A 27,566-nucleotide genomic window follows, 5' to 3' on the forward strand; every position below is an offset into this window, starting at 1 on the left:
CCGCCCCTTATTTTCTACAATAAATATTGAAGGGGTCAGGTGCGAGCCTGGTGCTTTGGGAGACCGGGAGGAGTCAGGGAATCGGTGAGGGGAGAACAGAGAGATGGGCTCCCACTGGGAGAGGGGTTCGGTGAGAGGAGAGGAGGGCTGAAGAGACAAAAGAGGGAGACAAAGGGCGGGGCGGGCGGGGGGGTGGGGGTGGGGGGAGCTCCGTCTGGGATTCTTCTGCCCACAAGCCTGGGAACTGCTTTGCAGCAGACAGAAGAACCTCTGCATTGCACAAGGGACGGTGAAAGGCAGGCAAGATTCACAAACTGAGTCCCTAGACTCCTGGCGGTCACGGGAAAAGAGGGCACTTGCCCCCCTACCCTGCCCCCGCCAGAACTTCCTCTTGACCATTCTATCAAGGGGAGACAGCTTCCCAAAAATGAACCCAAGACCCTCCCTTCCCTTCTCAGCCGGGGGAATACTCCTGCAGAAAATACCTGGATTCACTCCCCTGCCCCCCACCCCCCCAAAGTGCTCCAATCCTTCCGCTGAAAATCTCTCACCTAGACCCCGTCTGGGGACCAGCCCTTCCAAACCCCTCCCCCACTATTCCCCGGGTGCCGTTCCCAGAACTGGCCAGGTAGCCAGAACTGAAACTAGCAGACGGGATAGCCAGCTAAGGTCTCCTGGGTTAAATCAAAATGGGGTGGAAATCAGGCCGGGCCGACGGGGGACACTCACACACCAGAATGCAGGGCAACGAAAAGTGGGCATGTTCCAATAAAGGTTCGCTCCCACTTTGCGTGTAAAACAGTTACCTTCCGGCCGTGGCTCATTTCTCGCATCTCCTCTGAGATCACGGTTTCCCCAGACGCCCGCGCTGGCTGCACGTTCTTTTGCGGATTGATTAGCCTTTTCAGTCTGGCCTTCGAGGCCCTCACCACTCATGGTTATTTTCCTCCCTCTCTTTCCCAGTTTCTGGTTTTTTCTCACGGGGTAAGATGTGTGGGGACGAAGAGGTCTCAGTCTGTCACTTGCAGGATGACCTCGGACAGGTTAATTACCTTCAAAGAGCCTGAACCCCCTCCCCGCCCCCCCCCCCACCGGGTTACTGACCAGATGAAATACTACAAGCAAGCTGGGAAACACTCTCAACAGGGTGAGTCGCTGTGTGGTGCACAGTCTTCCCCAACACGGGGAGTGCCAGGGGTGGTCCTACTCTGACAGGGCTTCCGGGGCACAGGTAGGAGTGGCAGCATCTGGTGGGATTCAGACACCACAGGAAACCCTGCCCTCCTGGCACAGCCACAAGCAGGACGGGGACTGACAAGGGTGAAGCCCCGGCCACCCACCTGCGTGCTCGGAGGAGCTGCCCTCCCCCCATCTAGACCCAATTTGCTCCCCTTTGCTTCACCCACCCGCACCTCTGAGGTCCCTCTTGCCCCAGACGCACCGAAAACCCACTGTTCCCGTGAAACCTTCCAAGGCTCTGTCACACCATTATCCTGCATGTTTGGTTTTGGCTTTCCAGCCATGCCACCGCCCACGTATGTGTGCATCGCGGGTTGTCCCCACGCTGTTCCCTGAAGCCCACTCCGATCTGGGGGGAGGGGGGGCGGCGGGGGGAGGGTTGGCCAGCCAGGCTTCTCCACGACCCGACCTTGGTTCAGTTGCCAGACACGGAAAGCCAAGCTGGGTGCGGGCGTCGTTTCTTGGGTTCCAGTGTTTCTAAATGGGCCCAGACTCCCAACACTTCACTCCCTGTTCGAGCTCCGTGCCAGAGAACCTGGGGCCGGGGGTCTCATTCCTGCCCACCCCCCGGCCTCGGCCCCAGCCGCCACAGTCAGCTTTCGTCCCTTTGACCAGGCAAGGGTCAGCCTGATGTCTGTTGGATTGTGAGCTCTGTAAGGTCAGGGGCTGTTTACTTAAAAATGGTATCTTCAGAACCCAGCCTAGTGCCCAGTGGAGGCTGAATAAATACGTGGTAAATGAACGAATAGGGTCCAGTCTGTGGCGGCTTTATTGGTGGTCCTCTCTTGTCATTGTCGAGTGGGGGTTGGAGACGGGAAAGAGAAGGGGGAGGAAAGGAGGGGAGGCGAAAATATAAACGTTCATGACTAGCATCTGAGCACAGGTCTTCGACGGGAAGGAAGAACCAGTGTGCACATTAACCGGGGGGAGGGGGGGGGCGGAGGGGGGGCAGGCATAGCATCATTGCAGAGACGGGGTCAGCTGGCATTAACGGGAGGCATGTGTGACACCGACCACGAGGGCTAGGAGAACAGGTGCGGAAGGATGCGGCCAAGGGCATCTGTCCTAAAGTTACTGGGGTGGTTTCTCATGCTTCAGGGTCTCATAAGTCTCCTGGTTCCGGGTGCTCAGGCCCTGGGGTCGGAGGTCAGAGGATGGTCAGGGCTCCCACCCACCCCCACAGACCCCGTGTCTTCCAACAGTTACACAAAATCCCGCCCTCTTCTGCCGACTTCCCGGGGCTGGGGTGGAGGCAGACAGGGTCACTCACCGTGTAAATGCCATCTGATTTCTGCGGAGGCAAAAGGGGCAAAGGCATTAGAGACCCGCCCCCTCCTTCAGGGTCCCGCGGCAGCGTCGTCCCCTCCCGGGGAGGTGGCAGGCCCCCGGGGCGGGAGGGTCCTCGCAGCGACACTCCAGGGCAGGAACGCCACGTGCCCACATGGCCACCAACGCACATAACACACCACATCCAACCCGCCCGTGCTCATGGTCACTCTCCACGTGACCCTCCCTCGTCACCCGCCGAACATTCCACTCGTGACTTGGCTAGGGACGGGGTGTGGGGGCGGGGGCTCTGAAGCTCCTGCCGGTCCGCACCCAAGACTCACGCCCTCCCGGAGGCCGCGGACCCCGAGGCCGAGAGGCCGTCAAACCGACCCCCACGCGTGGAAGGGTCCATACCTCATAGCTGGCTATCGCCGCCTTCCGCACCTGGATCTGGAGTGGGGGAAAGCTAATCAGTAACGGCGGAGTTAGTGGCCCAACCCCGTCCCTCCTAACTTCGTGGGGAGCCCCTGTCACTCCTGCTCCTCAAAGCCCTGCTGCTCGGCCGGCCCTCCCATGCCTCTTGCCAGCCCTCTCCCCCCTCCGAGCCTCCCCCAGCCTTACCTTGAGTCGGCAGTAGAGCAGGGTGAGGACGATACCATACAAGAACAGGATGGCATCCAAGATATAGCAGAGCTGAGGCTCTCCCAGGGCGGCTGAGGGGATAGAGGGGGCCCGAGGGGTCGGGGCATCAGGGAAGATCTGGCGTCCAGGGGACAGAAGGGAAAGGGCTCCGGCAGGTAGGACGGGGCCTGGCGGGGAGGCTCCGAGGAGAGAGACACTGGAGCTTCCTCTCTGGATCCCATTCCTCTCGGCTTACCCTCTTCTCCCTCGCACTAGGGCAGGGCTAGGACAGGAAGCACGGAGGGCACCACTTCGATGGCGCCCTACAGGTAGGTGCTAAGAGCCGAGCCCCCTGGGTTCGCGCTGTCGGCTCCTCAGGCGCCACTGAGCACTTCACAGCCCTCAAGGGACTTATCTGAGTTCACTGGGCTGAGACCGAAACCTCAGCCCAGAGGGGCAGGGTGACGGACAGGCGGTGACAAATTTCACTGAAGAAACCACAGGAGTGTCTCTGCTGAGTCCTGTGACCTGTGGCTGAGGGCTGGACAGGAAGGATGTGAGCCGGGGAAGGGAGGGAAGGCAGCTATTGGTTATCCCTGAGCCCCAGCCTCATCACCCTCGGGCCCACCGCAAGACACGTCGAAGTGGAAAAACAGGTGTCTGCTCTCCTAGGCCTCGCAGATCCCGATGGCTCTGCGCACGGCCGGGAGAGCGTCTCGGCCCAGCCTCGGCGGGATGACTGCAGGCTGGATTCCGCGTCTGGACACTCTGCCCTGTTACTCACTCACCCTGGGCCGCGGAGAGAGGAAGTTTTGTGCAATCAAAAAAAAAAAAAAAAAAATCAAACAGCGGGGCGCCTGGGTGGCTCAGTCACTTAAGCCTCCGACTCTTGATTTCGGCTCAGGTCACGGTCTCGCGGTTGGGGAGTTTGAGCCCTACAAGGGGCTCCGTGCTGGTGGTGGGGAACCTGCTTGGGTTTTTTCTCTCTCTCAAAATAAATACAGAAACTTAAAACAAAAATCAAACAAGGGTGGGGGGGCGCCTGGGTGGCTCAGTCGGTTAAGCGTCTGACTTCAGCTTGGGTCATGACCTCAAGGTTCGCAGGTTCGCACCCGGTGTCGGGGTGTGCTGACCGCTCGGAGCCTGAAGCCCGCTTCGGATTCTGTGTCTCCCTCTCTCTCTGCCCCTCCCTTGCTCATGCTCTGTGTGTCTCCCTCTCTCAAAAATACATAATAAAAACTTAAAAGAAACAAATAGGGTCTGAGCACCAGCCCCCGTCTGCCCTCAGCCCCTATCTGAAGGGCTCGTGGGTACACGAGTGAGGTCAGTGGAGTAATTTCTATGCCCTGACGCGCTTTCACGCAATACTGCCTAAATCTCAAAACTACCCCGTGGGGGGGTGGGGGAGGGAGACATTGTGGTTGCCATTTTACGAATGAAGAAACTGAGGCTGGGGAGAGCTAAGTTAACTCCTGGAGGGCCAGAGGATGAAGGGAGAGAGCTGGAGCTCAACTCCAGGCTCTCTGCTGTCAGAGCTTGTGCCCCTCCCTCTGCCTCAGTGCCCCTGCTCCGTTCTCGCCTCATGGCAGCATGCTGGCAGTCACGGAATCCCTCCCTCCCTCTGCTGCACAGGGGCGCTGCTGGACCCCCCCCCCAATTTTTCAATGTGCCATCTCCCTGATGTTTCACTCACCCCCTCCTCCCCAAGCCTCAGCGGCAACCCTCTTCAAAAACCATACACACGGGCGGCCCAAAGCGAGCGAGGGGTGGCGGATCAAGAAACTGAGTGACAAGGTCTGGGTGGCTCGGTCGGTTGAGTGTCCGACTTCGGCTCAGGTCAGGACCTCACAGTATGCGAGTTCGAGCCCCGCGTCGGGTTCTGTGCCGACAGCTCAGAGCCTGGAACCTGTTTCAGATTCTGTGTCTCCCTCTCTCTCTCTGCCCCTCCCTTGCTCACACTCTGTCTCTGTCTCTCAAAAATGAATAAACATTAAAGAAAGAAAGAAAAAGAGAGAGAAAGAAAAAAAGAAAGAGAAAGAAAGAAAGAAAGAAAGAAAGAAAGAAAGAAAGAAAGAAAAAGAGAGAGAGAGAGAAAGAACGAACACTGAGTGACCGGAAACCTAGAGCTGCTGAGAACTCCCCACATCTGCCCCCATCTCTTGGCCGGTGCTCAGGCCTCCGGAGCCGGGCATCGAGTGCTGCCCACACTCATGGCGGCTGTTGGCAGAATGGTCTACGCCGGAGATGGCCCGCAGAGGCAGAACACGGGTCTATTTTGGTTGTCCTTGCCTCACTCCCAAGCCTAAGGACGGGCTCCCGCCTTCCTGAAGGGGCTCCGTCAGTATCGTTAACCAGCTAGAGATCACCTCCCGGCGGACCGGCCCAAAGACACCACACAGGAAATGCTGATCATGGGGAAGGGAGCTTCTCCCCAGACCGGCCCTACATCACACAACCATTCCCTGCCACACTGAAGCCTTGCCCGCTATCGACCCCGAAGAAGTCCAGACCACAAGGGAGGGAACCAGGACTCTCGCACCCCGATGGGGACCAGACGGGACCAGCCTCAAGGTCTCGGTGTCCATCTGGGCCCCGTGCCCACCTGCCCGCCGCCAGCCCCCCCCTGCCCCTGCCTCGGCCCGCAGACGCGTGCCCTTGACTCCCGGCCCGGAGCCCGGCTCGCGGTCCCGCACCAGACCCGCTCACCTGCTTGTTCCACCGAAAGGACGACGATCAAGAGCACGGCTGGAATCATCTTGGGCCGGAGCTGAAGGGCGGCGAGCCGGGGATCGGACGCGCTGCCAGCACTGTGCAGCTGTGCTCAGCGAGTGGCTCCCTGACCACAGAGTTCCCCCCTTCCTGCCCCGCCTTCCCCCAGCTTCGGCCCCTTCCCCTTCCTGCATTAGAGCCCGGGCGGCTCCCGGAAGGGCCAACGGAGGGAGCTCGATATGGGCTCTCGCGCCTCAGGCCTTCAGCGACCAGGCCCCTGCCACCAGGGGAAAGGGGGACTCCCGCGCTTGAGAAAGACCGCGTCCACCCGCCGTCACCCCCGCCCTGTTCAGATACACCTGGAATAAACCGTCCCTTCAAATTCCCTGAGAGCCCACCACAGCCCTTTCCCTTGCACATGACGCTCGACCCAGGACTTGGGCAGAGGCAGAGGGGTTTCCAATTTGTGTAGGCAGCGAATTCTGGGCAGGGGGGAACCGAGGGGAAAAGAGGAAACGGGGAATGGAGAAGTGGGAAGGACAAGAGTCAGAGAAGGGGGTGGCGAGGAACAGGAAAGACTGCCAAGAACCGAGTCTCAGAGAGAAGAGCAGGGTTAATTAATTAACATTCTTGAGTTTCCTAGCAAAGTGAAAGGCAGTAAGATACTGAGGAAGACATACCAGAAGTTTGGGCACAGGGGCCGGAAGGCGGCTTATTTATTATAATTTCTCCTTTTCTGGTACATGCACGGAAAGCCTGACAGCTAAATGTTCACGCACGTGTACACACACACACACACACAGAGTCCCTTTCCAGAGACGGCCAGGCTCCGAGGAGGAAGCAGACCGGCAGGGAGATCAAACGCTGTTCCCCTGCTCACCGATCCACTTCTCCAAACACAATATCTTGGGTACCTAAGGAGGAGGAAAAACGCGGTGTTATCCAAAATCCAGAACCCATCACCGAGCCCAGGAGATTGAGGATGTGGCTCTGGGCCCATTGTCTGTGCTGAACAGGAAGTGTACGCTTTCCGCCCCCAACTAGAGTCCCGAACTCCCTCGTCTGTGGCATGTCTGTTACAAGACAGGCCGCGTACCTATGATGGCAACAACGTCCGCCAGCATGTGTCCCTTTGACATCTTGTCCAAACCGGCCTGGAGAGATTGAGACAGCAACAGTGTTAGGCAAGATTAGCAGGGTGGGAGGAGAAGCAAGGAAAGTGCGTGAAAATCTCAACCAAGGTCAGAAATCATGGACTCCTCTACTGGAGGGAGAGTCACCAGGGTCGGTTCTTACCAGGTGGGCGAAACCAGGAGCCTTGATCTTGCATCGGTAAGGGCGGCTACTGCCGTCGGACACCAGGTACACCCCGAACTCTCCCTGTCCAAGGAAGAAAGGTCGCTGCCTCCGTTAACAGGAAGAATGCTCTCCTCTGCCCAGAAAACCTCTCTATCGGCCCGCGTGTCCTCTCTCGCGCTGGCGACCAAGCAGCTACTTGGACATCTGTCTCCGGTCCCCCAGCGCACAGACAGCCTTATCCTTCCCCGTCCCTCGTCACCTTAGGAGCCTCGATGGCGGTGTACGTGGCCCCCGGGGGAACCTGGTAGCCCTCTGTATACAACTTAAAGTGGTGGATCAGTGATTCCATGGAAGTCTGGAAAGAGGAAAAAGGGAGCATCGGTGAGCCGGTCCAAAGGTTTCCCGGGCCTCCCCCTCCCCAGCACAGAAAATAACCTCTACCCTCGGGGAAACTAAAACCCACACAGCGAGCGAGGAAGCAGAGAAGACAGAGTGACAGAGGAGGCTATGGGAGGCTGAGACTCATATGGCGAATTCTTCCAAAAAGGAAAACTGAGGAGGAGGAGGTCATCTGAGGGTACCCCTCCCTGGCTGCTGGCCCCTTTCCCTTTGCCCTCTTCCCGGGGCCAACCTTCATCTCTGCTCGCTTAGGCGGAGACACTTTGGCATCATCGACCTTGATCTCCCCAGGAGGCATCTTGTTGAGACACTGCAAGATGATTCGAAGGGACTGGCGCATCTCCTCTACGCGACACAGGTACCTGGGGTGGATGAGACAGGCTCAGAGCGAGAGAGGACCGGTCAGGGCACGGGACGTGAGGCCGGGAAGGACGCCCGTGGCTGACCCGCAAAGGGCTGGCTGACTTTTTCCCCTTCCTCTTCTCTCCTAGTGCAGGATCTCTGCTTGGCTTGGCCCCAGGTAAAACCTACAGTCTTCTGGTTCCGGTACTGGCTCCTGCCCCCTGTCCTCTCCTGATCTCCTCCCCCTACCGTGCCCTGCAGTACTTCCCTCTTCAATTGCCCTCTTAGACACTTCTTGGACCGCAGAATGGGTAAGGGTCAAATTGACTCAAAAAGAAAACAAGCAAATCTCATTCAGGGTCAGCAAACAAGAATGGAACGTGAAGCTTAGACTCTGGTGGCAAGAGCCCCGGGTCAGGAGGATTCTAGTCTCAACCCCCACTAACAGGATAATCCAGGCCGATCGCTCCCTTTTTTATGCCTCGGCTTTCTCAGCCAAAACTAGTTCCATCTAAAACACGAGGATGAGGGCAAAATGAGAGGTACACCCGTGAAAGTGCTTCAAGAAACCACCTTGTTTAACAGACACAAGAGCTCCAGCAGATATGGGAAAATACGGGCATAAAGAAAGTAGCCAAGAGACAAGTCAGACGAGGCGAAGCAGCTGGAAAACGAGCCGAGGGGACATGGGCCTTACCTGTCATAGCAGTCCCCTCGAGAGCCTATAGGAACATCAAAGTCCACCTGGTCGTAAACATCATAGGGCTGGGTCTTCCGCAGGTCCCACTGGATGCCTGAGCCCCGCAGCATCACGCCACTGTGGGGCACGATGGGAACAAGGGTCACTTTCCACAGACCAAGAGAGGAGGCGCGCTTTCTTCCGCCCCCACGCTCGGAGCACGGCCCAGAAGGCACCACGCCTTCCCGAAGCCAAGATATCAGGCTGGAACTACCCCGTGCCCAAGGAGAGAAGTCTTTTTTTTTTTTAAATATTTATTTTGAGAGACAAAGAGAGAGAGAGTGTGTGCAAGAGAGCAGGGGAGGAGCAGAGGGAGAGGATCCCAAGCAGGCTCCGCGCTGTCAGTGCAGAGCCCGATGCGGGGCTCGAACTCACAAACCGTGAGATCGTGACTGGAGCCAAAACCGAGTTGGACACTTAGCCGACCGAGCCCCCCGCCCCCCCCGGCGCCCCCTAAGGAGAGAAGTCATTCCTCCCACCTAAATCCATAGTTAAGTGCGTCTTCGGCTGTTACGACCCCAATGTCGACTGTCCGATTTCGCCAGATCCTGTTGTTGGTCAGCATCTATCGATCAAGAAAACCGGCACGTGAACACCCTCCACACCTCCCTCCAAATGCCTCTGTATCTCTTTACAACTAGGGACTAAAACCCACAAGCTGCTTCGGCAGCACATACACTAAAGCCCACAAGCCTCTCTTGAGAGGAAAAGAGGGACTCTTCCCACCAGTTCCTACCTTACCTCTTCCAACTCATCAATCCGAAGTGAGAAGTTCTTAGAAAACTCATAAATGTCATCCATAAGCCCAAGGGGTAGGTCCTAGAAGCCAAACGGAGAAGGACAGAGAGTACAGCTCAGCCTCCCTGCCCCAGGGCTACAGGGTTGGCGTTTCCATCAGCCGGGGCTGCCCTCCAGTGGCCACAGAGGATACAGGCATGGACTGAAAGTTCAAGAAGGCAGGGGAGTCCGCTCACCTGGTGCACACCTCCTGGCCGGACGTAGGCAGCATGCATCCGAGCCCCAGACACGCGCTCGTAGAATTCAAACATCTTGATAGGACACACTGGGAATTAGTGACAAAGTCCTGGGCCCCTAAGTCCAGCAACATGGTGGTCCACTGCCCTGCCCTCTGCCTTCTTGTGCCCAACCAACCCCTCATGACACAGAGTTCCTCAAGGACAGAACCCAAGTTAAATATACCTTCTTCCTCTACATGTTCTTCGTTCTGTCTCCTTTCCATCCCTTGGCTCCTTCCTACCTTCTCCACTTCCTGTACCTCCCTGCCTATCCTATCCTTTCCTCCTTCTCTTACCTTCTCCCTCTCTTCAAACATCCAGAAGAAAGGGGTCATAGCCCCAATGTCGAGGGCATGTGTGGTCACAGCCATAATGTGGTTCAAAAGCCGTGTGATTTCTCCAAACAGCACTGTAGAGACAGGAAGACAGCGAGAGGATCGACAGCGAGTGGACACAGCAGTTGTGGGCAGCATCTAGGGTCCGCAAACTAAGCCTGGGTTGGATGCTCCCACGATGGGAATGGTGCGGGAGGGGCACTAGGCTGCGCTCACAGCGGGGCCACAGGAAGGAGACGGGCATACCTCGGATCCACTGTGCCCGGGGCGGAGGCTGGATATTGAGTAACTTCTCCACAGCCAGTGAGTAGGCCTGCTCATTACACATCATGGACACATAGTCTAGCCGGTCAAAGTACGGAAGAGCCTGGGAAGAAGGAAGAACCTGGGTCACACCTGACAGGCCAGGAGCCCTCAGACTGCCTGCCAAAAACCATTGTTCTCAGTGGGCATCGAAAGTGAACGCTGCATTAGCCTTCTAGTCTCAGGAGCTAAACAAGGCAGTACCCGATATCCAGTAGCATGCTGGTAAATGTTTCTTTAAAAGTCAAATCTCTGAAAGGGTGATTTGTTGCGTGTGCCCATTTCCACAGTGAAAATACTCCAGCAGGGCCAGCTTTAAGCTACCAACGTTACATAACTGAGCACAGCACTGGGCAGGGGAGCACAGTCTCTGCCATGCAGAGACAATAAAATCACTTAGGAGCACAGAGGAGTCAAATAAAATGATGAGCTTTGAGTACTTCTTACCCTGGCTTTTGATATAGTTTATTAAATCGTAAGCCAAGGGGCGCCTGGGTGGTTCAGTCGGTTAAGCGGCCGACTTCGGCTCAGATCATGATCTCAAGGTCCGTGAGTTCGAGCCCCGCGTCAGGCTCTGTGCTGACCGCTCAGAGCCTGGAGCCTGTTTCTTTTTCTTTAATTTTTTTTTTTTTTTAACGTTTATTTATTTTTGAGACAGAGAGAGACAGAGCATGAACGGGGGAGGGTCAGAGAGAGGGAGACACAGAATCCGAAACAGGCTCCAGGCTCCGAGCTGTCGGCACAGAGCCCGACGTGGGGCTCGAACTCACGGACTGTGAGATCATGACCTGAGCCGAAGTCGGCCGCTTAACCGACTGAGCCACCCAGGTGCCCCCCCTGGAGCCTGTTTCAGATTCTGTGTCTCCCTCTCTCTGACCCTCCCCTGTTCATGCTCTGTCTCTCCCTGTCTCAAAAATAAATAAAACGTTAAAAAAAAATTATTAAAAAATCAATCAATCAATCAATCAATTGTAAGCCAAGATCATTTAATTTTCAGTAATGGCTACGTTTAACAACTGGCTCACAAAATGCCCGGAAACATAACACTCTGTTCTGGCGAGCAGGCTTGAGCTGGCCCCGGCACACCACCACAGCCAACGCTCCTCTGGCCCACAAGTCTGCCAGAGTGAGCGGGTGAGTGAGAGATTTCAGGAAGACAGGGCCCTGAGGAGGACTGCATTGGCTTCTGGCGGGAACAGTTGGGGAGAAAGGGTTCTTTCCCCGGGACACCAAGAAAGCCAAGTCTAGCTGTCTGCCGAACCACTGAACCAGCTTCAGCTTCCAGGAAGGGGCGGGGCTACGACGGCCCTCTCGGGGACAGCCAGTTCTTGTCCTGATGGCACTGTGACGCGGGTTAGTGCCGCACCGTTTAGCTCCACGGTCTCTGGGACCAGAAACCATCGGTGCCTGGACTCCCGGGGGCAGCGCAGTCTGGTCAGCTGGCTCTGTCCTAACCCCGTCACCCTGTGTCATCAAGCCCTCTCCTCATGACACGAAGACAAAACTTTCAGATGCTCACCCCAGCTCCGATTCCTTCAAACCTGACCCTCACCACTGGGGGTCACACAGCTCTCCTGAAACACGGCACACTGCCACAAACTCTCTCTCGGTCACTCTGACTCACTGAGTGTTTCGAAAACAAACTTAAGACAGCCGGAAGATACGAGAATCGGCTGTTCGTCCTAGGGAACTGACGTCTCTCCCCCCTTTCCCTGCCCCCAGGGATCGCGGCTTTGACGTATTGGTATGATAAGAACAGGGAAACTGAGGCACTCGAAAAAGGGCAAAGGGGTCAGCCAAAAGTCAGCCGGAGAAAAGCCGGTGGTGTAGTTCCGGCTCCAAAGCATTTCTGCTGGATAAACCAGATCTGGATGGATTTCAAACATCCCTTGCCACGTCCCTCCGTCCTCCAACCAAAACGGTCCTTGCATCCTCAACACCCTCCTCCCCGGGGGTTTTGGGGGCAGCAAACTGGCAATGCCCCAGGCTACAGCATGCCTAGGTCCCGTCAGCAGGCCCCTGTTCGCCCTCACACCTGCAGATAGGTCTTGTATTCAATGAGCTTCTCAGTTCCTCGGTGCAGCAGCCCGATGTGGGGGTCACACTTGCGCACCATCTCCCCACTCAACTCCATCACTAGTCGCAGGACTCCATGGGCTGCTGGGTGCTGGGGCCCAAAGTTCAGGGTCAGGTTCGTCACCATTGTGTCCTTTGGAGGGTCCACATCTGAGAAGTGGGAAATAGTTCAGAGCCCAATGGTGACTCCCCGGAGACAGCAAGGAGTCAGCCTCTCCCCGTCCCTCTTTCACCTCACCAATCCACACCTTGTTAACTTCCCAACTGCCAACGTAACGGGGAAGAAGACCATCACACGGAAAAATGGGAAGGGAGATCGAGATTTTCTCATGAGGGGGGACCACGCACAAAGCTTGCTCTTTCTTTTTCTGTTAGAGTTTATTTACTTTTCAGAGACAGAGAAGGCACCAGTGGGGGAGGGGCAGAGAGAGAGAGAGAGAGAGAGAGAGAGAGAGAGAGAGAGAATCCCAAGCAGACTCCATGCTGCCAGCACAGAGCCCAATGTGGGGCTTGAACTCACAAACTGTGAGATCATGATCTGACCCGAAATCAAGAGTTGGGACACTTAACCGACAGAGCCACCCAGGCACCCAAATCTCGCCCTTCCATGTTTCCCAGAGTCCTTTTCTTTTTTTAATATTTATTTATTTTTGAGAGAGAGAGAGAGAGAGAGAGGGAGGGAGGGAGGGAGAGAGAGAGCACGAGCAGAGGAGGAGCAGAGAGAGAGGGAGACACAGAATCCAAAGCAGGTTCCAGGCTCTAAGCTGTCAGCACTGAGCCTGCCGCGGGGCTCGAACCCACGCACCGTGAGATCAGGACTTGAGCCGAAGTTGGACACTTAACAGACTGAGCCACCCAGGTGCCCCCCCCCCCCCAGACCTTTTTAAAGATAATACCGATAACACTTGTATAGCTCTTACTGGGTACCAACCACCAACCTAAGCCCTTCACTGATTTTCATTAACTTAATTCCCCTAATAACCATACGAGTAATACATTCTATTATGATCTTTATCTTGTTGGGGAAGCTGAGGCCAGAGAGGATAAATGATTTCTCAGACAGCTAGCAAGTGGCAGAGCCAGGATTTAGCTCAGCTCGTTCAGCTTTTTTTTTTTTTAAGTGTGTTTATTTTGAGAGAGAGAGAGAAGAGGAGGAGGAGGAGAGAGAATCCCACGCTGTCAGCGCAGAGCCTGACGCAGGGCTCAACCTCACGAACCGTGAGATCATGACCTGAGCGGAAGTCAAGAGTCAGATGTTCAAACAACTGAGCCACTGAGGCGCCCCTCAGGGTCCACGCTCTTAACCACCATGATACCCTGCCTTCCAAATCTATCTGAGGAATGCCCAACTACTCAGGAAATGTCTATTTAGTTCTTGCTACCACCGAATGACAGCTGTTACCCTCAAAAAGCATACAATTTAATTTGGGAAATGAGTACACGTGAGAAACTAGTAACGGAGTTACCAACTAAGTGGCTTAGCTGTCAAACATTTAAAGGAAGAAAAGAATACTGTGAAGAATTCACGAAGGCAGGATCTGAGCTGGTTTTTGTTTTTGTTTTTTTTAACTTTTAACATTTATTTATCTTTGAGAAAGAGGCAGAGTGCAAGTGGGAGAGGGGCGGAGAGAGAGAGGGAGACACAGAATCCGAAGCAGGCTTCAGGCTCCGAGCCGTCAGCACAGAGCCCAGCGCGGGGCTCGAACTCACGAGCTGTGAGATCATGACCTGAGCCCAAGTCGGGGGCTTAACCGACTGAGCCACACAGGCGCCCCAAGAGCTGGTTCTTAAATACAGGGAATGATTCCAATAGGCAGAGAAGAGCATCCCAGGCTATGGAATCAACAAAGATCAAATCTCAGAAACAAGGAAGTATCTGTGAAACTCTCACCTACACAGAGACAGATTAGTGCTGGCAGGCAGTGGGGTGTAGTGGCTCAATTATCAGTATCCGTTAATGACAATACTTACGGAGGAACTTACCATGTGCCAGTCACTACACTAACCGGTCCACGTTACAATCTCACTTAATCCTTACAGTGATGCTGTGAGATAGCCGCTTTACTCACTGGTAAACGGAGAGTTGAGGTTTGAAGCCAGAGCTTAACTTTGCAACGCAAATCCTTCACCATGAGCTTTGGAGTCGCACAGACCCAGACACAAATCCAATTATGTGTCCTGGATCGAGTTTTAATCTCCCTGCACCATAATTTCCTCCAAAGCGGTACAATACTGGCATCTTCCTCATGGAGTTGTTGCAAGGACTAAGTGCAATAAGTCGTACAAAACTCCTGACACCTGGGAAGCACTCAGCTACTGTTACCGTGACGTTTTTGAAAAGCAACCAGCAGTGCCTTTGAAGGTTTGAAAAACCACCTTGGCTACCAAGGGACATGGAAATATACTGAACCTCTGGAAAAAAGCTGCAGGGAGAAAGATAAATCTGGTAGGGACCTTCAAGGGTTGACTGGGACCTACTCTTTTCCTCCCGGAATGTTCTTCCTTTCCTTCTCTGCTTGACAGATACCTGCCCTCCTATCACTGTTATACTATCACTGTTATCGTGTCTGTGGCATTGCTAGTAAAATCAGCAAAAATGGCACGGGGCGGGGGGGGGGGGGTTGCTAGAACTTGCCCTTGACAGAGAGCTCAAGAGCATTTGGAAAACAGCGTGGGGCAGGGATGGGTGTGAGTTGGGACAGGAGCTCTGGGAACTCACCATTCCAAGGCGGAGGCTTCCAGTGGGCCGTTTCCTGGGTGGGGTACATGACCGCTCCCCCAAACTGCTCTGCCCATTCCATATCTGGCTGCCATTGCCGAGAACCTCTAGGGAGTTAAAGACAGATCCTGGACACAGGGGCCTCAACAGGGCTTGGTTCCTCTGTTCCCGTTCACTCTCAGGTGGGCCCAGGGAAGTGCCTGGGATTCTCCAAAGCCAAGTGACTGACACACGGCGTAGCTCAGGCAGACCGAGCTGGACCTCTAGAGGCTCCATTGCTACTAACAGCCTAATTCCTGGTCACTCCTGGGCATGCAAGGTTAGGGATCCTAATTCCTTCCACTTCTCATCATATTCTTCTTTCCACCTTGGTGAATATGAACGCAAGAAAGGTGCTTATTCACGGTCAACCAAAGACTAAGAGGTGTCCCGGGCCGGTGCATGGCGGGGGAGGGGCATGCCGGCTCCGCGGCTCGGCCCAGGTAAGACCCGAGGGATGCCCTGGGACCGACGCGGGGACAAGGGAGGTGTCTTGGCTTGTGCTCCTCCTTTATCTCCAGCAACAGTGCTTCCCTCTTCTCGTCTAACGGGACTTTTCAGCAGTCACACGCCACCCGTGATGAGGTTCGGGAGAAGCAGCAAGGCACAGGGGGAAGGTGACACTATCACTAACGTTCAAGGGCACGGGCGCCCCTCCGCTGATTTCACCCCTGGCGGAAAGAGCTCGAGACCCTCTTTCCTCCCTCGGCCAGGGCGGGCGCCACTGCATCCTGGAGCCCGAGACAGAAGGCCTGGGCGAGGGGGTCACCGGCCCGGGTCATTCTTTCCTGGAGGGGGGGGAGGGTCACAGGGCCCGCGGAGACCCCAGACCCGAGAAACCCTGGCCTCGGGGGCTGCGCGTCGAGGGCTGCCCGGAGTCTCACCTGCTGGGCTGAACGGGCAGCCGGCCCCCGACCCCGGACCGCAGCGCCTGGGCCGCGACGCCGCGGAGGCTGCGCAGAGCCCTGAGCGCCGCCATCTTGCCCCGCCGCGGACTGCGGGAAGGAGAACGGGCGGAAGTGCTTCCTGCGCGCCGCCTCGCGGGCTTCCCGCCCATCGGCGCCACGGGGCCGCCCTCTTGGAAGCTGGCAGGGTCGCGGGCGCCCGCCGACTACATCCGGGTTCGGCGCCAGGGCTTCACTTTCGCTCTCAGAGCGGCGGCGGGGCGCGGTTCACTTGGCCGCTCGTGGCTGACTCGCCGAGGCGGGAGCCGGAGCAGCTTGCGGCCCCCGCGGGACCCTCTGTGTGTGCCCTGCGCCTCGCCGGGGCCGCCCCCTGCCCGAGCCCCGCTCCCGATGGCGGCTTCTGAGCCCGGCCCTCCCGGGGCAGCGCCAGGCTTTGCCAAGAGATTCGGAGCGGGGAAAGCCAGCTCGTTTCCCGACGGCCTGAGTGGGTTAGGGAAGAGGGGGCCCAAGCGGGGCTGGGCGGGCCCGAGAGCTCCCGCCAAACCCAAATGAAAAACGAGGCGGACGCCAAGGCCACCAGCACTGGAGTGGGCTGCTGGGTGTGTAGGAGCCACCTCGGCCAAGAGGCGGGGAGGCCCCCTGTGGGTGACCCTGATGTCTGCCAGGCTTCCAGAAGCTGCAGAATGGCAGACCCCGGAAGCGACCTGAGAGATGCCTCACACCCCACTTCCCTGGGGGTCAGCCCTTTTTCCCTCCGGTCTTTCCGACCCCGCCTTAGTCCTGGCCCCTGGCGACGGCGTAGAGATGGAGTACCACCAGGAGTCCGATCCCAGTCCCGTATGGAACAGACAAAGCGTTTTGCGGCCTTGGAGGCCGGTTCTGTTCTCTCCTTGTGCCTCCAAACCCAGCTCCCGCTGGGCCACCCGCTGAGTTTGCACATCCCTCCCACTCTGAGCCTGGAAAGAGGCCTTCCCCAAATCTCTCCCCCTCCCCGCACCAGGGTCCCTGAGAGCCCACCAGCAGTGCAGCAGGGTGGGGCCGACGGACCAGGAAAGTGGCAGAGGCAGGGAATTCTTAGCTGTGGAGAAAGAGAGGAAAGCCAGACTTCTAGCCTGGGAGTTGACCTAATGGGAACCATACCAAAGGGTGGGGCCACATCCCTGGCTGTGGGAACTGACTGGGCCCGGCCCCGGGGTGGACTGGGCAGCCAGGCAGAGGCTCTGCCTCCCTCGTCCCCCCCACCCTTTCCCTGGGCCTTCTCTTCCCCTGTAGTTGGACACGGTGAATGTGTTGGGGGGGGGAACTGCATTTCTTTACCCTAATCCAGCCCCAGGAGAAGTCAGGGTCGAGTCTGGGCTGCTTGGCCTTGGAGGCAACTTGAGCTGGCACCGGGGTGAGGGCTCCTGGGGGGCTACCTAGGACACTACATCTTTTGTGCCCTCTCCCTGCGGCCGACACCCCCACACGCTGCTGCTCTGATTCTGAGGCCCTTTGTCTTTCATTGCTTAGTCACCCCCTTTGTCCTCATCTCAGATGGGGGGTGGAAAGGGGCAGTAAGAGTCCTCTGGTGATGGCTCCTCTTGCCCCTGCCCCCTCTGGTCTCCTGTCCTTTGTCTGACTCCTGCAGCCCCAACCCCCTCCAGAGTTAGGGCCAGAGTCAGGGCATGTGGTGGGTGACTCCGGAAGTGGTGGGCACCAGGGCAGGTATTAGTGACCTGAGCAGGAAGGGAGGGGGAAAGGAAGTGTTCTGGCGGATATGATTTGGGAGACAGGAGGTGACAAGGCAGAGAGTGGATAGGGGAATGGGGGCAGGGGCAGGTGATCTGCCTCTGGGAAAGGAAAGGCACGGCTGACTGCATTCTCTTTCCTGGGGATATCCTGGGGAAAGGAGTGGCCACAGCATGGGGTGGGCAGAAATTTTCCCTCCTTCTGTACCCCTTGCTTCCTTGCCTCCAGAGTCCACCCCCCGAGACCACTTTGCTGAGTTCTCTCCGGTCTAGAACCACTTCCTTCTCCGAATACTGCCCCTTCCTCCCCAGGCACTCTCCCCACCCCAGGCGCTGGGTTCCTGTTCCTCTCAGTACCCTAATTTCCCTATACACACAGTCCTGCCTCCACCCTGTCCTGTCCGTGTCTCATGGGCAGTGAGAAATGAAAGATTACTAGATATTCCGGGAACAGTTGTGTTCTCGGGACAATGTGAGGCCAAAGGAGGGAGCCAGGTGGGGGGATTCCCCAGGATGGGCTGACTTTGGGTGCATCTGGGTTCCTGAGAGAGCAAGTCTTTCTGTGCTGGGGGCTGGCCGACTTGGGGCTGGGGGAGGGTTTTAGGGCAGTTGGGAGTGGGCAGGAACAGGGCCAAGAGCCTGGGGGAAGCTACTGGGAGCTGGGCCAGGGAAATGGGGAGCCAGGAAGTGGGGAGGGGGAGCCCTGGGGGGAATGGAGGCGGAATGGCTGTTCCGGGCTTCGGAGGGTGTGGGTAGTGGTAACTCAGGAACGGGGGAGCCCGAGGGAGAGAGGGGGTGTTAGAGAAGAGGAGGTGCCACCCTGGATCCTCCTTCTATAAAAGGAAAAGTCGTTAACCCCTCCTGCCTCATCCTCTGCCTGCTTCACATGCCCATTCCAAGCCGACTCATCCGACCTTTGGGCAGCAAATTCCCTGATGGCCGTCTCCTTGCCCGCCCCATCTCCCGCCTGGCCGACCGGCCTCTCTCCCACTGTTTGTTCCCATCCTGAGCCAAAGGCCGGCCACCTCCTTGGTTCTGCCCTCTCGGTGCTTCCTTACCTGTTGCCCACTGCCTTCCCCTGGGCAGTTCTCTCAGTTGCCTCAGCTCTGGAAAGCAGCCTCTAGGGGCAGAGGGCAGCTCATGAGGGAGCCCTGAGAAAAGGGAGGCCATGCCAGATGAGAGAATGGGAGCGAGAATTCTCCCGGGACCGTGGCCTTTCTGTGCGTGTTGACCAGGCCCTTTCCCTGACTTCCTACCCCTCCTGGGGCTCTGTCCCACCAAAAAGGGAAAGAGACAGCTGAGAGCCGACTGTGGGGTTTGGGGAAAGGCTATGTCATCAGCTGGCCCGGTGCCTGTGATCCATCCGGCTGCTAGAGATTCCCCTCCCCTGGGCAAGTCCCATTTTTTTTTTTAAAGGAAAACAAAAACTAGGATTTTTGGGAAGCAATGAGACACCCATCTGAGTTCCACCAACCAAGCTCCTGTCTGAATGGCTTATAGCTCAGCCAATCGCCGAAGCTCGGGATGCTTAAAAGAGCCGGCGCGCGGAGAGAGGCTGGGAAGAACCCACAGGGAGACCCACAGACACATAGACACGGGAGAGAGAGGAGGAGAGACAGAGACAAAGGCACAGCGGAAAGAGCCAGAGATAGGGCAGGCACAGAGGCAGAGCCAGACAGTCTGAGGGAGCCCAGAAGGAGAGGCCAGAGGAGCTAAAGAAGACACGGGCAGGGAGAGACAAAGACACAGGAGAGGAGGGGGTGTGAGAGGAGAGTTTGGGGGAAGCCAGGCCACTAGGCGCCTCTCCTAAGCCTAAGGGCCAACTTTTCCCCGTCTCCTCTGACCGGCCCCGGCCCCTCTGGAAACTCTGCCTCTGACCTTGGCACAAGTCCGAGCCCCCAGGGCTGCAGAGAGGAGCTTTCCAAAGCCAGGGCGGGGAGGACTCGGTGCCCAGACGGCCTCAATCCCTCCCGGCCGCGGCACCAGTGCCATGAACGGGACGGACCGGCATCCCAGGAGGGGCTTGGCGGGGTGCTGGCCGTGGGGAGCCCGACCCCGCCTGCCGCTCCCCCCTGCGCCCGTCTCCCTGCCGCCGCTGCTACTGCTGGCCTCCCTCCTGCCCTCGGCCCGGCCGGCCAGCCCCCTCCCCCGGGAGGAGGAGATCGTGTTTCCAGAGAAGCTTAACGGCAGCATCCTGCCGGGTCTGGGCGCCCCTGCCAGGCTTCTGTACCGCCTGCCAGCCTTTGGGGAGACGCTGCTGCTCGAGCTGGAGCAGGACCCCGGCGTGCGGGTCGAGGGGCTGACGGTGCAGTACCTGGGCCAAGCACCTGAGCTGCTGGGAGGGGCAGAGCCGGGCACCTACCTCACCGGCACCGTCAACGGAGACCCAGAGTCGGTGGCATCTCTGCACTGGGACGGGGGAGCCCTGTTAGGGGTGCTGCAGTATCGGGGGACCGAGCTCCACATCCAGCCCCTGGAGGGAGGCACCCCTAACTCTGCCGGGGGCCCCGGGGCTCACATCCTACGCCGGAAGAGTCCTGCCAGCGGCCAGGGCCCCATGTGCAACGTCAAGGCTCCCCCCGGGGACCCCAGCCCCAGCCCCCGAAGAGCCAAGGTAGGCAAGCCCCGGAGTCTGTGTCCGGCAGCGTCCTCCCGCCATGTCTGTCCTACTGACCCCCATTCACGCTCTCTCCACCCACTTCCATTGCTGGCCATCCTGCCTCTTCCCTGCCTTCTGTCTGCCTCTGCTCTTTGCACCAGCCTCCCTTCTTGGGAAGGCTCTGGCTTCTCCCTGCCCCAACCCTTCTCCCGGCCGGACTGCCGGTCCCACCCGAGGAGGGCTCTCGGGGTTCTCTGCCGGGAGTGACCGCCCCTCTGGCCACCCCAACCCCGCTTGGCCACAGCATCCTACTGGTACCGTCTCCTGCGATAAGGCTATCCTGACGGCCCCTTGGCCGTCCCAAACTTTCCGCGCCCCAAATTTGATTTCTACCCGCGCCCCCTCCCCCCCGCCAACTATAAAGGAGTGAGAGGTTTGAAAGGAGTGAGGATCGGCCTCTGGCTTCTGGTGCTGCCTTCACGATAGTTCCGGCAAAGTGCAAACTAGGGCCGAAGGGGACGAGGAGGAAAGGCGCCCCGTACCTGGTCAGTCCCCTTCCAGCACTGCGGACTGACTGCAAGGCGGCCTGAGTCTCCATCCTTCCCTCCCTCCCACTGCCGGCCTCCCCCCCCCTCCCCTCCCTCCCTCTCTCGCTTTAATCCAGACCAGCCGCTCTCCCTCCACACCCGCCACGCTGAGATCTGGCCCTGGCCCTAGCTGCTGACTGAATTGTTCCTCCAACCACACAGGGCAGACACGTTGCAGCCCGGCCCTCTAGCTCCAGGCCTGCAGGCCCCGTCGCACTCGGGCCTGGGGGACCCCCAAACCCCTCCCAGAGGCATTCTCACTGCGCTTTCGCCTCTGGGGCTCACGCAGCCCTGGGACGTGGCATCCCCCCCCCCATCCCCTCCCCTTCTCAGAACCGACAGCTGATTTCTCAGAGTTACCACAAAAGCCCTGGGACTTTGGGGTTGGGGGGAGGGCCCAGGCGAGACCCTTGGGGAATGTGTGGCACAGGTGGCTCTGCTGAGTTCCAGACCCAGGAAGTAAGGGGGGTGGGGGGTAGTGATCCACGGGGCTGGGCGGCTGTTTCAGGGCGCCCCCCCTCCATCTTTTCCAATCCAGCGCTTCGCTTCACTGAGTAGATTTGTGGAGACTCTGGTGGTGGCCGATGACAAAATGGCAGCATTTCACGGCGCGGGGCTAAAGCGCTACCTGCTGACGGTGATGGCGGCAACGGCCAAGGCCTTCAAGCACCCAAGCATCCGCAACCCCGTCAGCTTGGTGGTGACTCGCCTCGTGATTCTGGGGCCAGGCGAGGAAGGGCCCCAAGTGGGACCCAGCGCCGCCCAGACCCTGCGCAGCTTCTGCGCCTGGCAGCGAGGACTCAACACCCCCGAGGACTCGGACCCGGCCCACTTTGACACAGCCATTCTGTTCACCCGGCAGGTGAGGCCCCAGTCGGCCCCCACGGGCCACGTGCTGCGTTAACTCCCCAACCAGCGGCACTGTGGAAACCGTGACATAAACGGCGCCCCTGGAGCTGCACGACGTGTCGCCTCGGCCCCGGCCATGCGGCCGAGGCCATCCAGGCCCCGACGGCGCTGGGGGCCCAGCTAACCTAGATCTCTCGTCCCGGCGGGCCCCGGGGTCTTGGTTCCTCATGCGTCTTCTGTGACCCCTCTCCGCAGGACCTGTGTGGGGTCTCCACCTGCGACACTCTGGGCATGGCCGACGTGGGCACCGTGTGTGACCCGGCTCGGAGCTGTGCTATTGTGGAGGACGATGGGCTCCAGTCAGCCTTCACCGCTGCTCACGAACTGGGTAATGTGGGAGTGGGGCTGTGGGGCACCCGGGATGGATGAGAGAGGTAGCAGGCCCGGGGAAAGGGGACAATGGGCTCACTAGAATGCGAGTAGGGGTCACAAGGTGACCTCCACCCCCCGGCCTAGGCCCAGGGCCGTTATCCTTCTCTGCTGTGGATGTAGACAAACATTTAGCTTCTTCTATTAAATGAGATAGCGTGTAGAAACTTACCGTGAACTGTGTGTGTGTGTGTGTGTGTGTGTGTGTGTGTGTGTTTGGGGACGGCACAATATTGAGAGAGATACTATTCGTCAGAGTCAGCGATAGAATGTTGGGAACGTTGGCTACAAGGAAAAGGGGGTAGGGAGGTGCCCTGAGAGTGTTTGGGGGGAAAGGGGAGACAGAGAAATGGGGGCTACATATGGAGGAACCCCGGAGCACCGGAAGGAGACGGGGGCGGGGCAGTGTGGGATGCGGGGAGAATCTGACCATCCACAGCTGGAACCAGGTTTATCATGGGCTGGAAGCCCCCTGAGGGCACAGAGAGGGGACCCTTGGACCCTAACCAGGCCTCTGCTCTCACAGGCCATGTCTTCAACATGCTCCATGACAACTCAAAGTCATGTGTTGGTCTGAATGGGCCTGGAAGTACCTCCCGCCATGTCATGGCTCCTGTGATGGCTCACGTGGACCCCGAGGAGCCCTGGTCCCCCTGCAGTGCCCGCTTCATCACTGACTTCCTGGACAATGGCTATGGTAAGCAGATGGCTCACCCCTTTCTCTGTTCGGCTCTGGGCTCCTGCCCCACCCCCCACCCCCCGCCATACTCTCTCTTCTGCTACGTTCTGCATGGGCCCAGTTGACTCCCTCAAATGTGTTTCCTCTGCAGTGTGGGACGGGGTGAGAAATGCTTCTGTCTTTGCGTGGTTCCCACTTCCTCTAGAATAAATAGCACAGCCAAGGCAGGCAACTTTTGGTGCGGTAGAATTAGATCTCACCTTTTAAGGGTCAGCCCTGTTCACACTAGAATGGGCCCGCTGTGAGGGAGGTGGCCGCCCGTCACTTGAGGCGTGCAAGCCTGCGGGACGGCCTGCTACTCGGCAGGTTGCTGATAAGAAGCAGACTCCAGAGTCCTGTAGTTGCTTAGAGCAGGTAGGAAGACTCGGGGCTTTGGGTTCCTGTCCTGATGCTGTTCGTTAGACACGCGTAGATGTGTGAGTGTAAGTTTCTTCGCGTCTGTGTGTCTGATCTGTAAAGCAGGTCTCTCGGTTAAACGAGAGAGCGTCGCTCTGGCATTGAGCCGAGGCTCATCACATAACAAGCACCCAGTCAATTGCCTCTGCTGCTGAAAGCTTTCTCCGGCCTCGGGATTTGGATTCTAGGATCCCTCGGGCCCCAGGGAGTCCACGCTTTCAGCCGGCAACCTAGAGCGTTCCCTCAGCCCGCTGCTGACCTCACATCCCTACCCCCTTCCCAGGGCACTGTCTCTTGGACAAGCCAGAGGCGCCCCTGCGTCTGCCTGTGACTTTCCCCGGCAAGGACTACGACGCTGATCGCCAGTGCCAGCTGACCTTCGGGCCTGACTCACGCCATTGTCCGCAGCTGCCTCCGCCCTGTGCTGCCCTCTGGTGCTCCGGCCATCTCAACGGCCATGCCATGTGCCAGACCAAGCATTCGCCCTGGGCCGATGGCACCCCCTGCGGCCCGGCGCAGGCCTGCATGGGTGGCCGCTGCCTCCACGTGGACCAGCTTCAGGACTTCAACGTGAGGTCCCAGGGCAGGGGTGCGAGCAGGGGGCCAGGGGGAGTGGGGACTGGCCCTGGGCCTGGGAGACTGTACTTACTGGCAGAGCACGCTTTCTGCTTCTGCAGGTCCCACAGGCTGGCGGCTGGGGTCCCTGGGGATCATGGGGCGGCTGCTCTCGGAGCTGCGGGGGCGGCGTCCAGTTCTCTTCCCGGGACTGCACGCGGCCGGTCCCCCGCAACGGCGGCAAGTACTGTGAGGGCCGCCGCACCCGCTTCCGTTCCTGCAACACCCAGGACTGCCCAACGGGGTCAGGTGAGGAGTGGGAGGGACAGAGGCCTTCAGGCGGGGACGGTGGGGCTGAGGCGGTCGTCCCTTGAGTGTAGGGACTGTCCCCTGCTGTCGAGGGGAGAGACCTCACCGTTCAGGGACCTCCTCTGGCAATCTGGGGGGGGGGAGAGCGGTGCCACGCCGTCCAGGGGCCTGAGGGGCTGGGACGGGGGGGCTGCGGTGGGACGTGGTAAGGAAAGAGGACCCTGACCGGCCGTTTTACCCCGACAGCACTGACCTTCCGCGAAGAGCAGTGCGCCGCCTACAACCACCGCACCGACCTCTTCAAGAGCTTTCCGGGGCCCATGGACTGGGTCCCGCGCTACACGGGGGTGGCCCCCCGGGACCAGTGCAAACTCACCTGCCAGGCCCGGGCCCTGGGCTACTACTACGTGCTGGAGCCACGGGTGAGGGCCGGACGCCCCCGGGCGCCGTGCGTTCTCGGTCTTTCCCGCAGCCCCCCTACCTGCTGAGATGGCACAGTTCCCCCAGAGCAGCCCATAGCCGTGCCGGGCCAGCCCGGGCTCGGTCAGGCTCCTCTGTCCCCCCCGGGTATTGGGAAAACAAGCCCCAGACTCTAGATAAGTTTCCCGTGGTTTCTTTTTCTCTCTCTTCCCGTCTCCCTGGGCTCTGCTTCGTGAGAAGGGATGTGGCCTTTTGGGCAAGTCTTTGACCCCGTTTCCTTGGGCTCCTCTCCGAATTCCAGGGGTGGCCTCGTTCAGCTCGCGGATGGCCAGTCCGTCACTGGACAGGCCTCTTGGAGACAGGGGCGCCTCCCCACTCCCTCCCTGCGCTAGGGCGGTTTGTTGAAGGCGGCCGAAGGGAGGAGCCCTAGCAGATTTTTCACCCCTACCCCGGGGAAAACTCGTACACGTCGGCCGCCCCCTAGCGTCCATGTGGGTCGCTGCCTTCGAGGTTCAGGGCTGGGTGTTGAGTGAGACTCGGACGGACGTGTGGTGTCCGCCTGGGCCCCTCTGCTTGCCAGCTGTCTCCCCCTTGGGAGACTGTGCGCTCATCTTTCTGAAACTTCAGCGTTCCATCTCTGGAAACCTCAAGGAGTGCTTGTGAGATTTGCATTCATGTTTACAAAGCACGTAGCACAGTGCCTGGTCCGTAGGGAGTATTCTGAAAATTTCTGTTGTCGCCACGCTCGTCACCCCTTACGGTGGCGGGGCTCACGCCGCACCCCGTCCACGTCCCCCCCCCCCCCCGCCCAGCCTTTACGACGGCCCCTTCCTGGCGGGATCTGGCTTCACCCAATCCCTCCTGACTTGGCATTGCTCCTCTCTTGGCAGGTGGTAGACGGTACGCCCTGTTCCCCGGACAGCCCCTCGGTCTGTGTGCAGGGCCGCTGCATCCACGCCGGCTGTGACCGTGTCATCGGCTCCAAAAAGAAGTTTGACAAGTGCATGGTGTGCGGGGGGGATGGTTCCGGCTGCCGAAAGCAGTCCGGCTCCTTCAGAAAATTCAGGTTCGTCCGCTATTTATTTCCTCCCCTCGGGCCCCTGGGGTTGCCAGGGTGAACTTAACGCTGTTTCTCCCCTCAAAGAGCTTCCTGTCTCGTAGCCAGGCACAGCACAGGGTTCCACGTGTTGAGCAGGTGGCAGCCTGGGCTGCTGTGAGGGCCCTGGTGGGCCTCAGGGAGGGCTTCCCCAGGAGGTAACTTGCTCCTGGAGGGAGAGTGGGAATCGGACCGGCATCGAAGAGGTGGGCTTCGAGGGGCACCTCAGTGAGGGGGCACCGGATGCAAAGGTCTAGAGAGAAGACGGGGGAGGGCACGCTTGCACACAGCTCAGACCTACAGACCTGAGACTATCGGATCTCAGGTCTATGCGGACCCCTCACACAGCTTTAGGGGGACAACCCTCTTTGCACACGTACTCACACATACGGCCGTACAAACACAGCTCGGAAAGGCTGGAGGGATTCCGGAAGATGCTGAGCTCCCCCTCTATTCCTCCCACGCAGGTACGGGTACAACAACGTGGTCACGATCCCCGCGGGGGCCACTCATATCCTCGTCCGGCAGCAGGGGGCCCCCGGTGTCCGCAGCCTCTACCTGGCCCTGAAGCTCCAGGACGGCTCCTATGCCCTCAACGGTGAATACACCCTGATGCCCTCTGCCACGGATGTGGTGCTGCCCGGGGCGGTCAGTCTACGCTACAGCGGGGCCACCGCGGCCTCGGAGACACTGTCAGGCCACGGGCCGCTGGCCCAGCCCTTAACGCTGCAGGTCCTGGTGGCTAGCAACCCCCAGAACGCTCGCCTCCGGTACAGCTTCTTCGTGCCCCAGCCGGCCCCTTCGACGCCGCATCCCACCCCCCAGGACTGGCTGCACCGCAAGGCACAGATCCTGGAGATCCTCCGGCGGCGCCCCTGGGCGGGCAGGAAATAACCTCATCGTCCCCGCTGCCCTCCGCGGGCACCGGGGCCTCGGACTGAGTTGGGAGAGAGAGAGGGGGGGGGCTTCCGCGGCTGCCTCACGCTGCCACGGCGGGGAGGGGCTGAGACTGTGAGGCCTGCCCTCCTCCCCTGCCCTGATGCGCAGGCTGGCCCTGCCCTGGTTTCCTGCCCTGGACGGCAGTGACGGGTGGTGGATGGAAGGGGCTGGGGACAGTCCCCCATCTAAACTGCCCCCTCCACCCTGCTGGTCACAGGAGGGAGGGGGAAGCCGGGGGCGGCAGTTGTATTTATTTAGTATTTATTCACTTTTATTTAGCACCAGGGAAGGGGACGAGGGCTAGGGTCCTGGGGAAACTGACTTCCGCCCCTCATAACCCTCACCCCGGCTAGGAAATCCAGGGTGGTGGTGATAGGCATAACTGATCCGTGTGTATGTGTGTGTGTGTGTGTGTGCGTGTGTGCGTGTGCGGTGTGTGTGTGTGTGTGTGTGTGTTCACATATAAGGTACATCCTGCCCTGCTTTCTCCTCCCTGAACTTTGTTTTCTGGGAAAGGGAGAGTCAAGGGGAGGATAGGCCTTCAGGGAGTAAGGGATTATCATATTTTTTAAATATATATTGAATTCTGCTATTTATGTGCTCCTTTGGGAGTCAGACACATGTGGGCTTGCACCCCGGCTCCACACCTCCGAACGTTCGTTTCCTCAGTTGCCAATAATAATACCTCCCTTGGAAATTGTTGTGAGGACTAAGTCATGTAAATAAAGGACTAGCATCGTGCCCGGCGCTGGGTCAAGTGCTCTGCGGTGGCCGCTGCCTCTGGTTGGGGTCACCGCCGCTCTGCCTGCCTCCGGCGTCCAGGGGCTCGGAGGTGGCGGAGAGCACGTCAGCGGTGCCCACCCTCAGCCCCAGGCCACGCTCCTCTGGTGGGCAGAACGCCATCCTGCACT

At 58.6% G+C, this 27,566-nt stretch overlaps 3 protein-coding genes across 3 annotated transcripts; 1 reads left to right on the top strand and 2 right to left on the bottom strand.

Moving 5' to 3' along the window:
- Positions 1-1,985: 1,985 nt before the first annotated feature.
- Positions 1,986-5,966, bottom strand: FCER1G (Fc epsilon receptor Ig). The gene is made up of 5 exons (XM_047092808.1): positions 5,836-5,966; positions 3,130-3,221; positions 2,923-2,958; positions 2,510-2,530; positions 1,986-2,373 (listed from the first exon to the last, which is right to left on the bottom strand). The coding sequence occupies exons 1-5, from the start codon at positions 5,882-5,884 to the stop codon at positions 2,311-2,313; spliced, it is 261 nt and encodes an 86-aa protein (XP_046948764.1). The 5' UTR covers positions 5,885-5,966; the 3' UTR covers positions 1,986-2,310.
- Positions 5,967-6,524: 558 nt separating this feature from the next.
- Positions 6,525-16,099, bottom strand: NDUFS2 (NADH:ubiquinone oxidoreductase core subunit S2). Its single transcript, XM_047092807.1, has 14 exons — positions 15,990-16,099; positions 15,067-15,173; positions 12,307-12,497; positions 10,215-10,335; positions 9,930-10,042; positions 9,592-9,666; positions 9,359-9,436; positions 9,097-9,182; positions 8,576-8,695; positions 7,769-7,898; positions 7,397-7,492; positions 7,135-7,218; positions 6,935-6,992; positions 6,525-6,752 (listed from the first exon to the last, which is right to left on the bottom strand). The coding sequence occupies exons 1-14, from the start codon at positions 16,082-16,084 to the stop codon at positions 6,715-6,717; spliced, it is 1,392 nt and encodes a 463-aa protein (XP_046948763.1). The 5' UTR covers positions 16,085-16,099; the 3' UTR covers positions 6,525-6,714.
- A 2,758-nt stretch (positions 16,100-18,857) lies between these two features.
- On the top strand, positions 18,858-26,615 carry ADAMTS4 (ADAM metallopeptidase with thrombospondin type 1 motif 4). Its single transcript, XM_047092969.1, has 9 exons — positions 18,858-20,351; positions 21,462-21,785; positions 22,028-22,160; positions 22,728-22,898; positions 23,620-23,906; positions 24,014-24,200; positions 24,447-24,622; positions 25,511-25,686; positions 26,184-26,615. Exons 1-9 carry the CDS (start codon positions 19,728-19,730, stop codon positions 26,608-26,610), a joined length of 2,505 nt encoding a protein of 834 aa, XP_046948925.1. The 5' UTR covers positions 18,858-19,727; the 3' UTR covers positions 26,611-26,615.
- The last annotated feature ends 951 nt before the right edge of the window (positions 26,616-27,566 follow it).

This window comes from Lynx rufus, unplaced genomic scaffold (genome assembly GCF_022079265.1).
Source record: "Lynx rufus isolate CCGP_SWC_20201006 ecotype Redwood Valley unplaced genomic scaffold, mLynRuf1.p SCAF_31, whole genome shotgun sequence".
Lineage (NCBI taxonomy): Eukaryota > Metazoa > Chordata > Mammalia > Carnivora > Felidae > Lynx > Lynx rufus.